General features: G+C 43.6%; 1 protein-coding gene across 1 annotated transcript; it reads left to right on the top strand.

Moving 5' to 3' along the window:
• Window positions 1–3,265: 3,265 nt before the first annotated feature.
• crabp2a (cellular retinoic acid binding protein 2, a) lies at window positions 3,266–13,543 on the top strand. The gene is made up of 4 exons (XM_033639845.2): window positions 3,266–3,497; window positions 7,458–7,636; window positions 8,202–8,318; window positions 12,890–13,543. The coding sequence occupies exons 1-4, from the start codon at window positions 3,416–3,418 to the stop codon at window positions 12,938–12,940; spliced, it is 429 nt and encodes a 142-aa protein (XP_033495736.1). The 5' UTR covers window positions 3,266–3,415; the 3' UTR covers window positions 12,941–13,543.
• The last annotated feature ends 1,318 nt before the right edge of the window (window positions 13,544–14,861 follow it).

Raw genomic sequence — 14,861 nt, 5'->3', positions numbered from 1 at the left:
ATAAATTGTCTTCTCCAAGCAGGGATGAAACAGTGCATGCTGCAAGCAAACCCAGTGATGCTGCTGGTCCCTTGTCCTCATCCAGAGTGACACAGAGTCTTAAGCAAGCACTTTGAAGATGGGCTGCTTTTGCACCACAATAAAGTAGAACTTGGTGAAATGATTTTAGGGTGTGCATCAGAACATTTTCAGCACAATTAAACAATACTGATAGCCATGATAACTTTGGTCACTGTAACCGTGATAGTAATTTTCATATTGTTTCACCTCTATCTCCAACAGTTTAAAACCCAGGGAAAATCTAAAATAATACTGAGAAAAGCAGCAAATCCTTGCAGTGGAGAAGCTGGAGCACTATTACATGTAATTTGAAGTATCAGAATTTCAAAATGAAAAACAGAACATCCTGTGTTTATTTCTCTCGTTGAGTGTGATTTTGCTGTGAACTCTGGCTGCTAAGAGTCAAACATTACTGTAAACATGTCACAATACTCTTTGTTTTGCCTGCACGTGGTACAGCCTGTGAACCTCTGCGTTGGCAGTTGGAGCTATCAGTTACCAACCAGGTTGTTGGTATGAGAGAGAACAGAGAGACAGATGAAGATGACAGAACAAAAGGAGTGAACAGTATAAGGGCGTATAACAGTGTGAAGGGAACATAAGGAAATGAAGATGAGTGAAATAAAGTTGGCAGCGGAGGAGCAAACTAATACCTCTCACGCCTCCAAAGACAGAGGAGTCTCTTTACATTTCTGTTGCCTTCATTCCTTTGCTGTTTCTCAGCCTCTCCATCTCTGTCACTATCTGTTTGCCTTTGATGTGCCAGCTCTCGGTCTCCGTCTCTCTCTGCTGACTCACTCTCCCTATCCTTCTCTCCACAACAATGAGATAAAAAATGACCTGCACTCTAGTCTCTAACTTCTCTTTCTTCTCCCCTCCATCCTCTTCCCTTCTGTTTTCCCCTTCTTCTCCCTCTCTTCAGCGTGTTTGAGGAATGTGTCAGAGCAGCACAAAAGAACAAAAGCTTGACAGGAGGAGGAGGAGGAAGAAAAGGAGGAGGCTGAGGGGGGAGAAAGTTGTGTGAGGTAAAGGAGAGGCAGAAAGTAAAAGGGGGAATGGAGGGAAGGAATGAGCGGAGAGAGAAAGGTTGAGAGGAGCAGAGCACGGTTGAGTGGATGTGAATGCTGAGCGGTGCTTTGTCATCACGTGCTGACATGCAGCATCACACACATTTCAGAGCTCTTTATCAAGCCCCCTCTGGACAGCACGCACACAAGATGGGTGAGGCCGTCGCTGTGCTATATTGCACGGCTGCCTGTTTGATTCAGCGGCCTTTGATGCATTTCTTGTTGTGTCATGGTAATATGCTAATGGCCTGCAGTGAGGCTGAAGATGAATATCCCCAACGTTAGACAGCTCTCTATTGTAACCTTTGTGTTGGCATCAGTCACTTTCAAACTGGGGGCATGATCAATTCCCTCTTTCTGAACAGACCATGCTGGACAGACCACCATAGCAGCAGCAGTGAGGCAGTCTGATGCTCTGCTTTACATTCTGGTATTTGATGTGGAGCCATCTTGCCTTTAAACTGTATTACTGTAAGAACAAACCATGTAAGGGTTAACAGCTGCAGGTCAGCAAGTCAGAGAAAGAGGGGATGGGAGACTGCAGAGGAAATTACAGTTGATAGGGCTGTCTGATGGCTCTCCTCTGTTGTTTGGACCAGGGGGAACTTGTGAGGGCATGCTGTGATTGTGGCATGGTGTGTGGCCAATGCGGAGTGTGTGTGTGTGTGTGTGCGCGCGCGCGCGCTAATAAAGGAAACAATGTGAGCGAGCTTTGTTCACATCAAATAGAGCCGCCGGGCCCGGTGCAAGGCGCTGGATTGGACGCAGGTCTGTGCGTAAAAGCGCATATCGCGTTACCAAATATCAATCTGAGACTGGTATTCACCTTTGTTAGTCAGTGTGTCTTTGTTATAGAAGTCTGGCACTGATCCGGTGTATTAGCGGGGTGTGTTCGTGTAGCCTGTTGGGGAGGCTTCTCCTAATGCCCCCCTCCCTTTCTCCTTTAAGTCGCCCGGTTTACCTCGCGCTAATTCGCCGTGCAGTGTAGCGGATGGGATCATCCATCAAGAGTCAATAGTTAACGTCGGCTTTGTCCCGTTGCCATCCATCATCAGCGCGTGCGTGCGTGCATGTGCGCAATTATATAATGTGTGTGTGAGTGTGCGTGCTCTTTATAGGGCTACCTCCGACCCCGCAGGGCCCCTGACCCTGCCCCACTGGCCCGTCTGACGCGTTGTTCCAAATGTCCCGGCGCCTCCTCCTCCTCTTTTCCCCTTTCTTCCGTCCGAGCAGCGGGGGGCGAAAAGCTCCGAAGAGACACCGCCGACCTGCGCCAGTCCCACCTCTTATTTTAATCTCTGCCTCTCTCTCTTTACCTCCCTCCTGGGTTCGGGGTGTTTTTTCCTCTGACGCAGGCCCCCGTTAAATGGATAGCCCACCGGTCGAGGCCAGAAGCTGTATCCCATTACCACCGCTTTTATTTTTATGACACACCGCCGTGGCGCACAGGAGGCTGGGGGTGAACTTGGCCTCTCTGCCTCTTTCTCACAAACACCCTCTCTTTCTCTCTCACTCACACACACACACACACACACACACAAGCGCACGCACACACTCACACAAGCACTGCCATCCATTCAGTCTGCCAGTCTAGCAGTTGACTGGTTCTTCCTTCGCACCGCCCTGCCAAGACATGTTCTGTCAACAGACTGGCCTGGCTGACATCCTCTCTGTTTTGCATTAATAATATTCACCGAGTTGAAGTCATACACTCAAACGTGATACGACTGGCTGCATCGCAAGTGGCAAAGCACATCACACACCTCAACATTTTATATGATATTATAGAAAGTCTGCAGAGGTTTCTCCAGAGCGCACAGCACCTTCAGGGCACGGTCTGATTCAAGGTAGCGCGTGGATGAGAGGCGTCTCCAACTGCTGGCTGTATGGGCAGTTCTGAAGTGCAAATGTTGCCTTCAGGGGCGTGGTCAGGTCGAGGCACTGAGGACCTTTGCCTGTAATCTGGTGGCCTGCGGGGCGTGTCCATATAGAACGGGGCGTGTGCATCCCTACACAAGTATCTCTGCTTTCCGTGCCATTCATTTGTAGCGCAGCCGCTTATACAGTGCACCGGTGCATAGGTGTGGTAACAGCCCCGACAGTCGGTCACTCATCCCGGGAAGAGGGCAGAAATAACTGGAAGTGTGGAGTCAAACCATCCGGCGCGCCCACACACCCAGACGGGATTCATAAGGAAGACGTAGACGCGCAGGGACTGCAGCACACCCTCAACACTTGGACCTGACAGTTCATCTATATTAATCCGCAAACTACACCTGCAGCCTGACATGGAGCGCAAAATCCCCAACTTTGCCGGCACCTGGGAGATGAGGAGTTCTGAGAACTTCGAGGAACTCTTGAAAAAGTTGGGTAAGTGATAGAAATTATGATAAAAAAAATAATCACAGCAGCCTACCGTGGAAGCTTGACTCATTTTTTGCGCAAGAGTGGTTTCTTATGAAGCTTTTATTTCTGTGCGTAATGACACAGATCAGATGTGTCAGCTCAAACTGTAGCTCTCTCAGCACATTTATAGGTCAAATCTTCCTCTGTGTCCGTGCGCCAGCGAGGATCACCCTCTGTGCCACGCATGGGTGGGGGGTCTTTGTCATTCTGCAGAACCCAAAATTCAGCGCTTGGCCCCCAGCCAGCCCTCACCCCTTTTTCTCTCCTACCCCCCTTTGGCCTACCCTGCAAACACAATAGAGACAAACGGCGGCACATCTGTCTGTGTCGCAGCCTCAGATTGTGTGTGTGTGTGTGTGTGTGTGTGTGTGTGTGTGTGTGTTGAAGAGGACCGTTATGGCACGATACAGTGCAGGACAGTCACATCATTATCTGAAGTGACAGTCGGGGAAAAAAAGGACAAACACCTGCTGCTGAGATTCACAATGTTTTCTCACATCACTGCTGCATATGGAGTCTGGCGTCAGGGTGTGTGCGTGAATGTGTGTGTGTGTGTGTGTGTGTGTGCATGTGCGCGCGCGTAGTCAGAGCCGTCTGTCGTTAGTAGCCAATTCCTATTAGATGACTTGCCAGTGCACACCTGGAATCCATATCATCACGTAAGCGCACAGGGAAGATGAATATGATGAATGTGTGAGATGACTGCATCAAACAACGCCGCCTTTTACTCCCCTCTCTAACTCCCACACACACACACACACACACACACACACACACACACACACAGTCTACTGCACATTGAGGTTATTGAAATAGCTGTCAAGTGGCACTATTGTTCTGAATGTAGACACATCACCACTGGGCGGGAGCGCGAATTCCGACTTCCCTGTTAGACTGACGCACCAATTAGCGTTTAATGTATCCATAACCATGTTTATTTCCATCTGTGTGTGTGTGTGTGAGAGAGAGAGAGAGAGAGAGAGGCGGAACGTGGGGGGCTATTACAAAAGGAAAGATGGCAATGTGATGACATGGCACTGTGCCTAATAACGCGAGGGCAGGGTCGTCTGTGCGCATTTGTGAGGTTAAAGCTTGTATGCGCTTTTGTAATGTGCTTGTGTGTGAGTAGAAAGACAGAGGTGTAAGACAAGTACTCGTGAGGGAGGAACTTAGGGTTGAACTCCACTAAGTGATACAGTTGTAGTCTTTTCTCCCTCATACACACACATCGACAGACGTACCACAGCATGTGTTCCTATAATTTCCCTCTGCATTGGCATGACTGACAGAGAGGAATGGCCCATGGCTTTATTGGAGGGCAAAGCGCAGCTGGACGCAGCCTGTCAGCACCCAGTACCCTCCTCCTTCCCTCCATCCTCTCTTCCTTTCCTCACTCCTGCTCTCCTCCCCTCTTTGCTCATCTCCGTGTCCCAAATGCTTCCTCTGCCCTCTGCTCTTTGACCCCTGACCCAGACCGTCTGTCTATCTGTGTCCTCGTGTGGCCAGGTCTGTGAGAATTCAAGCATTTTAGTCACAGGTCTGCAGAAGTCTGTTCAGGTAATTTTCTAACTTCTAGCAACTGGCAGTTACTTGAGAAGCGTTGGCCCCCTCTGTGGCTCCCAAATGGTCCACAGGCCGGCACTTGACTCCTCTCTTCAGTCTGAGCCAACAGACTGAAGATACGTTAGTGTCTGCAGGCTGGTTTGTCGCCTGAAAGAATCTAAACTTTTGTTTCTCAGAGATAAATTTTCAACCAAGGTTCCTGGAGCTAGCAGGCATGTTTGAACCCCACTATCAGTTTCCTCACCTTTTAAGGTTGACATTAATCTTTAGGATGTAGAGTCATTATATAAATATATAATGGGAAGTGGTGCCAAGTTTCTATTTTTATTTGTCTATTTTAGTTTGTCTTTCAAGGCTAAATCCATGCATGAACTAATTTTGGATATTTTTTGTTGTTGGAAGTCGTACACCTTTAAGGTTACAACTAAAGATAATTTACATATCAACTAATCAATTAAAAAGTCAGTTATTTTAAACTGCTAAATCACTTTGTCCAAAATGTCACAAAATGGTTAAAATGGTAACAATACTAGGAATATAAGACAGAGAAAAGCCACAAATGCCCACTTCTTTAGAGTCTGGAGGGAGCAAAAATTGGTGGAAATACATCTCTGTTGAGCAACTAATTGATCGATCCACCAATCCTTTCTGCACTACCTGCTTTTGCCACCACATTATCGTATGTGGAAGAAATATTTATGTACTTAAATTAAAGTTCCTATGCCCCAGTGTAAAAATACTCCATTGCAACTAAAGGTCAGGCTTTAAAACTTCTCTAAAATAAAAGTACACAAGTACTGTCAGCAAAATGTACTCACATACTAACAAATATTTGCACACTGAGTCCCATTCAGTGACCAGGTTTTCTAATTATGATGCATTAGCATGTAAGCAGCATTTTAATGTTGCAGCTGGCAGAGGTGGAGCTAATTTCAATCTATTTACATACTGTACTGTTGGATAGTTTAATCTATAACAATGCTGTAAGGTATGTTTTGGATGTAAATTTCTATCTCAGGTGTCACTGGTGACAGTAACTGCTACATAATGTAAATTTCGTGCAGTAAAGAGTACATTACTTTTCCTTTAAATTAAGTAGATTATTCCTATAATGTAGCATAGAATCAAAATACTTAAAGAAAGTATGAAAACCACAAAAAGTGCCCCTAAGTACAGTACTTGAGTACATGTACTACTTTCCACCCCTGATTGCATGTCTGTTAAAGTGGTACTAAATATAGCCTATTAAAATAAAAAAAGACATTAATAGGACACTGAATTAGGTATAATGAATGCACAGGCCGATGCAAGAGGTAATCATCAGTCTTACATGATGTTTTACATGATGCAAAATTAATCTGCACATGATGACAATGCACCAAAATAGTGTGTTGTGTGTGCTGCACATACAGTTCGTACAGTGTGCAGCTTGCACATCCTGATGCATGGTGAATGACTGTGCATTTCAGAGTGTGTATATATTTACCCTTGGTGACAGGTGGGAATGTGTGAGAGGTGAGAAGTGCGAAACCCAACTCGCCGACAGATACCCACTGGACGACATACACACACTTCCCCTCACACTTGGCCAGAGATCTTCACACACCACACACAGACCACTGCCCCTCGTCTGTCTGATTCCCCCCACCTCCTCCCCTCTCTCCCCCTCCTTTCCTCCCTCTGCACCGGTCTGCTCCTGGTTCCCTCTCTTTTCCCACGCTGTATCATCAGTTTCACGGCAGCACGCTATGGGAATACTGATTGTGCTATCTCTGTGGTTTAATAAAGGAGAACAGTGCAGATGACAGTGCAGACAATACAAATCAACATATTAGTCTGTCTGTTAGAGTGTCTGTGTGTGCAAAGATGATTAAGTCTGAGGAGAATGCAGATGTGCTGGCCATGACCTCATTGTTTCCTCTGTCATCATTATTGGACAGAGCTCTGCAATGCTAGGCTGCTCCTTTTACCCTGAGTGTGCAGGAGAAGACGGTGAACAAGCAGCAACACCACCACACCATTCAAACATGCACACACGCACAGGGCCTAAGGCCTATGGTTGTACAGTAAAAAAAAAAAAAAAAAAACAGGTTTAGTTGGCCTTGCCCCTTAGGGCTGAATTCTATAAACCAGTGCTGTGTGACACAAAAAAGATCTGCCCTCCTTGTAGGCATGTACTGCTCACATGGGAATATTCATTCAAAGTGGCCACAACAGCTTGTGCAAGAGCAAATGTTTACCTTGTTGTTGTGCCTTTGTGTGTAGTTCTTTGTTTGAACCCCAAATCTCTCCTTAAATGTACTCTTTCAAGTCATTTTCTCCTTGTCTTACGCGCGCGTGTGTGTGTGTGTGTGTGTGTAGGTGTGAACATGATGCTGCGTATGATTGCGGTAAAGGCAGCCTCCAAGCCTCTGGTGGAAATCACGCAGGACGGAGAGACGCTGTCCATTAAAACCTCAACCACAGTCCGCACCACCCACATCACCTTCACTGTGGGGCAGGAGTTCAACGAGACCACAGTGGATGGGCGTCCCTGCACGGTACACACTATTTTCTCTGCGCACCCCCCCCACCACACACACACACACACACACACACACACACAGAATAAATGGGCGTTTGGGGAGGGAGCTGTCCAGATTACATCAATCTGTTTAATTTGGCTTTTCATCATATTTGGACTGATAGCATATCTTTCCTCCTCCCTTGGTCTCTGAAGGCCTATCATGCTACACTATGCTCCTTCACACTCTTTACGACCCCTTTCAACTTCCCATCTCCCCTCTGTTCCCCCTTCTTGCCCTTTCCTGCTCTCCGTCCCTCCCTAATTCTCCCCATGGCTTTCCCCATCTTCCCATACATGGCCTCTATTTGGCCGTCTCCAAAGCAAACACATGCAACCAGCCAGAGCTTCGCTCTAGTAACGATGAGTGCATCACAAGTTATCACCTTACAGTGATCGCTCAGCTCCAACTTTGTTGTTGTCTCTCAGCATTAGCCCCTCTCTCATTATCTTCTATTCCCTTTGGATGACGACGATATCTATTCATCTATACGTTCAGTGTGTCTAATGGTTTTTCTTCTTCTCTCTTTCTCTGTCCTCAGAGTTTCCCATGCTGGGAAACTGACAGTAAGATCAGATGTGAGCAGACTCTGCAGAAAGGAGAAGGGCCTAAGACGTCCTGGACCCGAGAGATAACCAACGATGGCAAACTGATCCTGGTAAGGCACAAACTATCCACTCAACCAAAGTTTAGATCTAGAACCAACAAAGGAAATTCATTACTGTAAAGAACACAGATTACAGTGTAGTTTTGTTGTAAATATGGGGTATCAATAAAATTGTTAACCACATGTACCTGAAGTGTTGTGGACATGTTTTGGGCTTGAAATCAGACTACAGTTACAAATCAGCTTGACTCTGACAGAAATTTTTGTAGATGCATTTTTTACGCCTTTTTAGGCCACCAGGGTACTTTAAATGTTTTTTGAGTATTGTGTTAAGCTTCCTAAAGCTTCGCTTATACTCTCGTGAGACACTGTGGTGCAGGCCTCCGTACATGGCCCGCGAGCGACGATCCTGTACAGAAGTGTTTAGGCTCAATGTGTTGTTCGTTGCAACTTCGGAACGCAGAAGACATACAAACAAATTATTCTGTGGATAAGCAAGAAGGCTACAAGTGTTTCTGGAAGAACATCCCTGAAAAAGTAGGCCACCTGGCAACAGTAGCAAACACTCATGTACCGCCAAACACTGCATTCTGTGTATTGTAATTACCACTGAGTCAAATTAGTTTATACCGCTTTGCTGCCCACCGGGTCGCCACTGTCCATAACTGTTTTTTTAGCTTTTACAACCATCTCTTGTGGTCTTCAACATCCTGCAGCTAAAAGCCATCTTCCCCCGTGTCACGACTATTTCATTCTAATAATTTAGAGATGTCTTTACATGCAAACCTTCTTTGCCAGTCCTCCGAGTGGAATTGAAGAGTTGCGCATGCAGTGGGCATCGACTGCCTAGCTACAAAACTTTAAAAGGTACACAACCAAGCCCTGCGACAACTTTTGGATCCCTAACATTCGATGCGAAGCGAGTGATTTCATAATTTTATAGAGCATGAATACTGAGCCAGGGCATAAACCATGCTCTGCACTGCATCCCTGTTTTGTAATGTCTAATGTAATATGTAGTGTTTGTTGTATGGTTTTGTTGTTTGGTTAAATGGTGTTGTGTATATGTGTATTTATGTGAAACACAGACAAAGTTCTGATTTTTTTCTGTCACTAAAGCAAAATCCAATCAAATCAAATCATGGGCCAAGTGACTTTGTCTAACAGCACATATGATTTTTGTTCAGCTGTGTCTTCCTACCCCAAAACTACATAACTATACTACAGAAATTAGCCTTATGATAATTAAATTCTTAACATTAGAAATAGAAACATTATAATGAATCATTAAATGAAAACTCCCATCTGTACCCAGCATTTCTACAGATTTTGTACTCTAAAAATGTATTATACATATACTGTAAAATCCTCAGAATATCAGTATTGTTACTCCATCTTTTAATAACTCCCTATTTTTCACTATGCCACTCTTAAATGGAACTTTTTTTTTGGTCAACATTTTTGTACTGTAGCACTGATATGTATTTTATTAGTACCCTATTTGTACAACTAAATTACACTGTTATTTGCAGGCTATGATCTGAGGCGTTGCCTTAAGATTATATAATTATATGACTGAGCTTAGAGCACCATAATGCCAATCTAATTGTTCCCCTGGCAGAAGATGAAAGAGCTTCAGTCGAGATTACAAATGCACATATCAAAACAAGGCAAATAATAGATAATTATGATGGTGATGTGTTTACTGAAGGGCTGATAAAGAAGTGCTAAACAAGTCTAAGTCAAAAATGTTTTTAAAAAATATTTCCAACTAGTTTGCAGTGTTTTGTTCTGCTACTGACAGCTACCAAAACTCTCTGTGAATACTAAAGTGCCTGTTCCACAAACAGAACTGTGTTTACTAAGAAATCCCACCCAACTGGCACTTCAGGTTAACTGAAACTAATTTTGATAACAATTTAAAATAATTATTTGACCAAAGTCTACCAGTAAACCAGTCCAACTGGAGATGACACATGCATCCTCCACAGTCCTTTCTGGAGAGAAGTGTTTTGGAATTGAACAAACTGCAAACACAGCAAGTATTTATGGGGCGATGGTTGCTTGAGGGTTGGCAGAAAGTTCAAATCTCAGACTCCTGACGTGCTCTTAAGCACCAAACCCGCAACTGCTTTTTAGAAGCCAGCAGTAATAATAACTGTGTGAGTGTTTTGCACAGAGTGGCATGTTTGCTTAAACAACTTTCCCTAAATAGTGTTTGTTCAAAACAGTTTGGCACACTGACATTATGTTGGTCTTAACTGTGGGAGACAAATAGCTCAATTTGGTTTGGAGAAAATCAGAATTAATGGCTTTTTCAGCAAAATGCTCCATTTTTAATATGAATTCACAGTGAACCGTAGATGAGCGTACCAGTATTTAAAGAGGACCTATTATGCTACTTTTCAAGTACATACTTGTATTTAAGGTTTCTAACAGAACATGTTTACATGCTTTAATAGTTGAAAACAGTATTTTCCTCATACTGTCTGTGCTGGAACGTCTGTATTCACCCTTGGTCACTTTAAGCCCCTCTCCTGAGAAAGCCCAGCCTGCTCTGATTGGTCAGCATTTCTGGGTGTTCCATATCTTGGCGTCTCAGCAGAATAACTTCACTTTTTACCGTGAAATATTCCCAGTAAAAGCTTCTAAACACAACCGGACATTTTCTAGCCAGACTCTGATTAAAAATCAAGGAGAAACTGACAACATCCATGACCAAGATTACAAGTTTCCCTGACGTTAGCATGTAGCTGCATGTACGCAAGCAGTGCACTTGCAACCGGTGAATGACTGTATCAGAGAACAGCTGCACTTTTTCTGTGAAAAATCACCAATAAAAGTTGCTAACTACAACTGAACATTTTCTAGCCAGTCTGTGATTCAAAATGAAGGAGAAATTGACAACATCTGCAACCAGGATTACGTTTCCCTGATGTTAGCATGTAGCTACATTTACATTAGCAGTGCACTTGTAGCCGGTTAATGACTGCAACTGAGAATAGCAGGATGTTTTTATCATTAAAAAATCACCAATAAAAGCTTCTAACCACAACTTAGGGCTGGGTATCAATTCAGATTTTCCAGATCGATTCGATTTTCAAGGACTCAGTTCGATCCGATTCACAATTCGATTTGATTCAATTCAGTTCAATATCGATTCAGTCAAGTATATTTCAATTATGATACAAAATTTGCTTGGATATTAAGATATTTTCTGAGAACTAACGAAGTATATTTAACAAGGAACCCTCTGACCTGGTGCATTACTATTGTTACTATTACTATACTGTTTATATTAAGAATTGACCCCAAAGCAGTACATTAGTCATCATGTACTTTTATTTAACATTACCTGACCAACACATACAAAATAAATATTTTAAATTAAATCTAATCACAAGGCAGACAATTTAAATGAAGTGGCTACAAAAAATGTAAACAAAGGACATCCACAAGTTTGCTGCCAGTAACCGTCTTTTAAAGCTTTTTCCGCAATACACTACAGTGGTTGTGATGCACACAGTGACTGTATCAGAAGAGAAACAATATACGTAGGTGAACCCTGCAGCAAAGTGAACCCTCTTCTTCAGAGAGGATCTTTGCCTCCCAGTTTGTTCCTGGCGGCAGAGCAGAGTGAACCGTCTTTCTTCTCAGAGGATCTTTGTCCCATGAGAGCAGGCACGCTGCTCTCCGTGTCCGTAGTAGTCTCGCTCACCAGACCTTTCTCAAGAAAAGAAAGGTCTGGCTGGGCCGACTCTCACTGTGAGATTAGAGAAAAAAACGTCCCGGCTGCTTGTACTTCTTTCAACCAATCACAGTCGTTCTGGGCGGTGCCACAGCAACGGTGCACTTGCAGAAATATTGCCAGGGGGAAACAGGTTTTGGTGTAACACGCCCACAAAAATATCACCTACAGGATGCAAACCATGGCAGAAAAATGGCTACATCCCCGCAAGATCAAACACCGCAAAAGTTAGTAAAGGACGTGTTGAAAACGGTTGAAAACTGCTACACAACCGGAGGTGGTAGGGCGGGACTTCAGCGGGTGGCTCGTTCAGCCCAATGAAAGGCTGATCTCTGCAGCAACTGGATATGCTCCAGCAGGAATATGATCAAAATCGGGGGACAACTGACAACATCAACAACCAAATTTACATGTTTCTCTGATGTTAGCATGTAGCTATATATGAGCGGTGTACCTGTAGCAAGGGAATGACTGTAACAGAGAATAGCACAAATTTTTATTGTAAAAACAACAACAACAACAAAAAAACAAAACAATAAAAGCTGCTAAACACAAACGGACATGTTCCAGCACGAATATGATCCGAAACTGGGGGGAAATTTACAACATTATCAACCAAGATGACATGTTTCCCTGACGTTAGCATGTAGCTTCATTTAGCAGCATAGATAGAAATAGAAAACAACGTTAAGGAAGTTAAGGAAACATGAGTTTTTTTTACTGACAGAGATTACTTCTAATTACGTTTCACACATTATTTGAAACTTTGGTCACATTTAATATGAACATCCTTCACTGTTACACTATATAAGACACAAAATATGGAAATGCATAATAGTCCCCCTTTAATATTCACATTGTCCTCTCTTTTCAGACCATGAAAGCAGATGATGTGGTATGCACCAGAGTCTACGAGCGACAATGAACAAGAGCACTTCTCACTTTTCGTCCTTCCAGTCTCCCCCCTCCTCTCCTGCATCACCACGTGCATCACTAATCCTCCTTTGATAAGGCAGCGCTGGGAGATAGCAGTTTATAGTTTTATTCCAGTATCTCCGTTAGCTTCACTATGTAATAAGTGTGGTAACTGTATCTAGTATGTCACATATCTACATGATGGTCTTAGCTCCTGAGTTATCTGCCTGTCTCTCCAGCTCCATCAAACGTGACCAGCTGGGCTTTAAACATGAAAGTGTGTGTTGGATTTGTTGAGTGACAGCTCATTTATTTGGCATTGTATGTAAGTGTGTGTGTGTGTGTGGCAGCAGAAGTGGTGTGAGACTATATTTGTGAATGTGTAAATCAATCTTTGAGCTCTTCCAGTTTCAGGTCAGTTATGATGTGTTTCTTTAGCCCTGCCCCACAACTTTAATCTTTTCTATCTCATGACGACATTTTATATTTATTACTACACTAGGAGTCTGATACAGTACTGCTTAAGTTTTTACTTTGTGTCTCTTTTATATGAAATTTGATCATAGGAAACAACACTTTCTATTGGAAAACAATAAAGCACGATGTTAACTCAGCCTGACTCTTCGACTCTTGGCCCTCCTGCACTGAAAACAATTAGGGGCATGAAATCCTTTGACCGTGCACACGTTTTATGGTTTGTGAGTGTAGCTGCAGAATATATATGCACATTCGATGTCTCCATCTTATTTTAAGCTCTCTGTCAGCTGTCTGCAACTAGAATAACTTGTCTGTCCCCTCCCTCTCAGTCTCTCCTGCTCCCTCTTGGTTTTTTTGTCTCCCCATCCCTCCGTCAATCATCTCTCTGCCACATGCCCTCGTTATTCCTCCCTCGTAAGGCTTCAAGGCTCAAAATGTTTCCATGTGACTTTTTTTCTCCCCCTTGCTCACTTTTATCACACATTTCATGTGGATCTGCTCATCCTGCAATTTTTCCCTGGCATGTGAAGCAACACGCAGAGAGCCAGCTGCAGGAATGCCACTGTTGGGCTCTGCAGTTTTATTATTTCCATTTCAAATGCCAATTGGCTAAATTAGGTTCATATTTCTCTGGAAAGTCTTTAAAGGCTGCCTGACTTCAAGGAATAGTTGATTATTTTGGGAAATATGCTCCTCACTTTCGTGAGAGAGTCAGATGAGAACATTGATACCACCCTCGTGTGTACAGAAAATTTGACACTAGTGTAAAGTGACAGTTCATTGTTTAATATAGGGGGATTTCTTGGCTGGGACAAGACCCCAGGAACAGCACCAGCCTTTGCAGTCGATTTGGCATAGTGGCCAAACCATGGAAATACAACTTGCAGGTCCGTCACATGATGCCATTGGACCCAAAAAGAATTTTCCCCATGGACTTACATTGTGAGGGACTCAAAAAATGTATTCCCTTTCAAGTTAGCAGAGGGTTAAACCTGACGTTAGGTGCTCCATTGGCGAAAGTTAGTCAGTTGGCTGATGAAAGTCTCTAGTGCGCTTGCTCTATGAGCCCAATGATTCGGAAGATCTGGTTAATTTTCAACCTGAGAACTCTCACCATGCCCCACTGAACGACTTTCATAGGAACGAACGAGCCCCCACCTTCAACGCTGTATTTTTTTTTTTTAAACTTTTTTTAAGTCATACCAGTGTTTTCTATTTTATTTTATTGTAAGTTACACAAATTATGCGTCTACTCATGAGCCAAAGTAACGAAATCTCGTTTAATATGTGCACCAATGGTGTATTTGTTGAATGACAATAAAGTAAGTCTAAGTCTAAGTATCCAGTTCTTTTCATACATCCATGGGCTGGGACCAATACCTTCCCAGGTCTTTCCTGGTTGTTTTGCATCTGTACCTTGCCAAAAAACAATCCAGTGCATAACCCCCCAAAAC

Source organism: Epinephelus lanceolatus, chromosome 10 (assembly GCF_041903045.1).
Source record: "Epinephelus lanceolatus isolate andai-2023 chromosome 10, ASM4190304v1, whole genome shotgun sequence".
NCBI lineage: Eukaryota > Metazoa > Chordata > Actinopteri > Perciformes > Serranidae > Epinephelus > Epinephelus lanceolatus.
The sequence above is the reverse complement of the archived record's forward strand: the minus strand, read 5'-3'. Positions and strand labels throughout refer to the sequence as shown.

Coding starts and splice junctions, on each gene's coding strand:
- crabp2a (XM_033639845.2), top strand. CDS start 3,416: ATGGAGCGCAAAATCCCCAACTTTGCCGGCACCTGGGAGATGAGGAGT. Junction 7,637..8,201: donor TGGATGGGCGTCCCTGCACG/GTACACACTATT, acceptor CTCTGTCCTCAG/AGTTTCCCATGCTGGGAAAC. Junction 8,319..12,889: donor ACGATGGCAAACTGATCCTG/GTAAGGCACAAA, acceptor CTCTCTTTTCAG/ACCATGAAAGCAGATGATGT.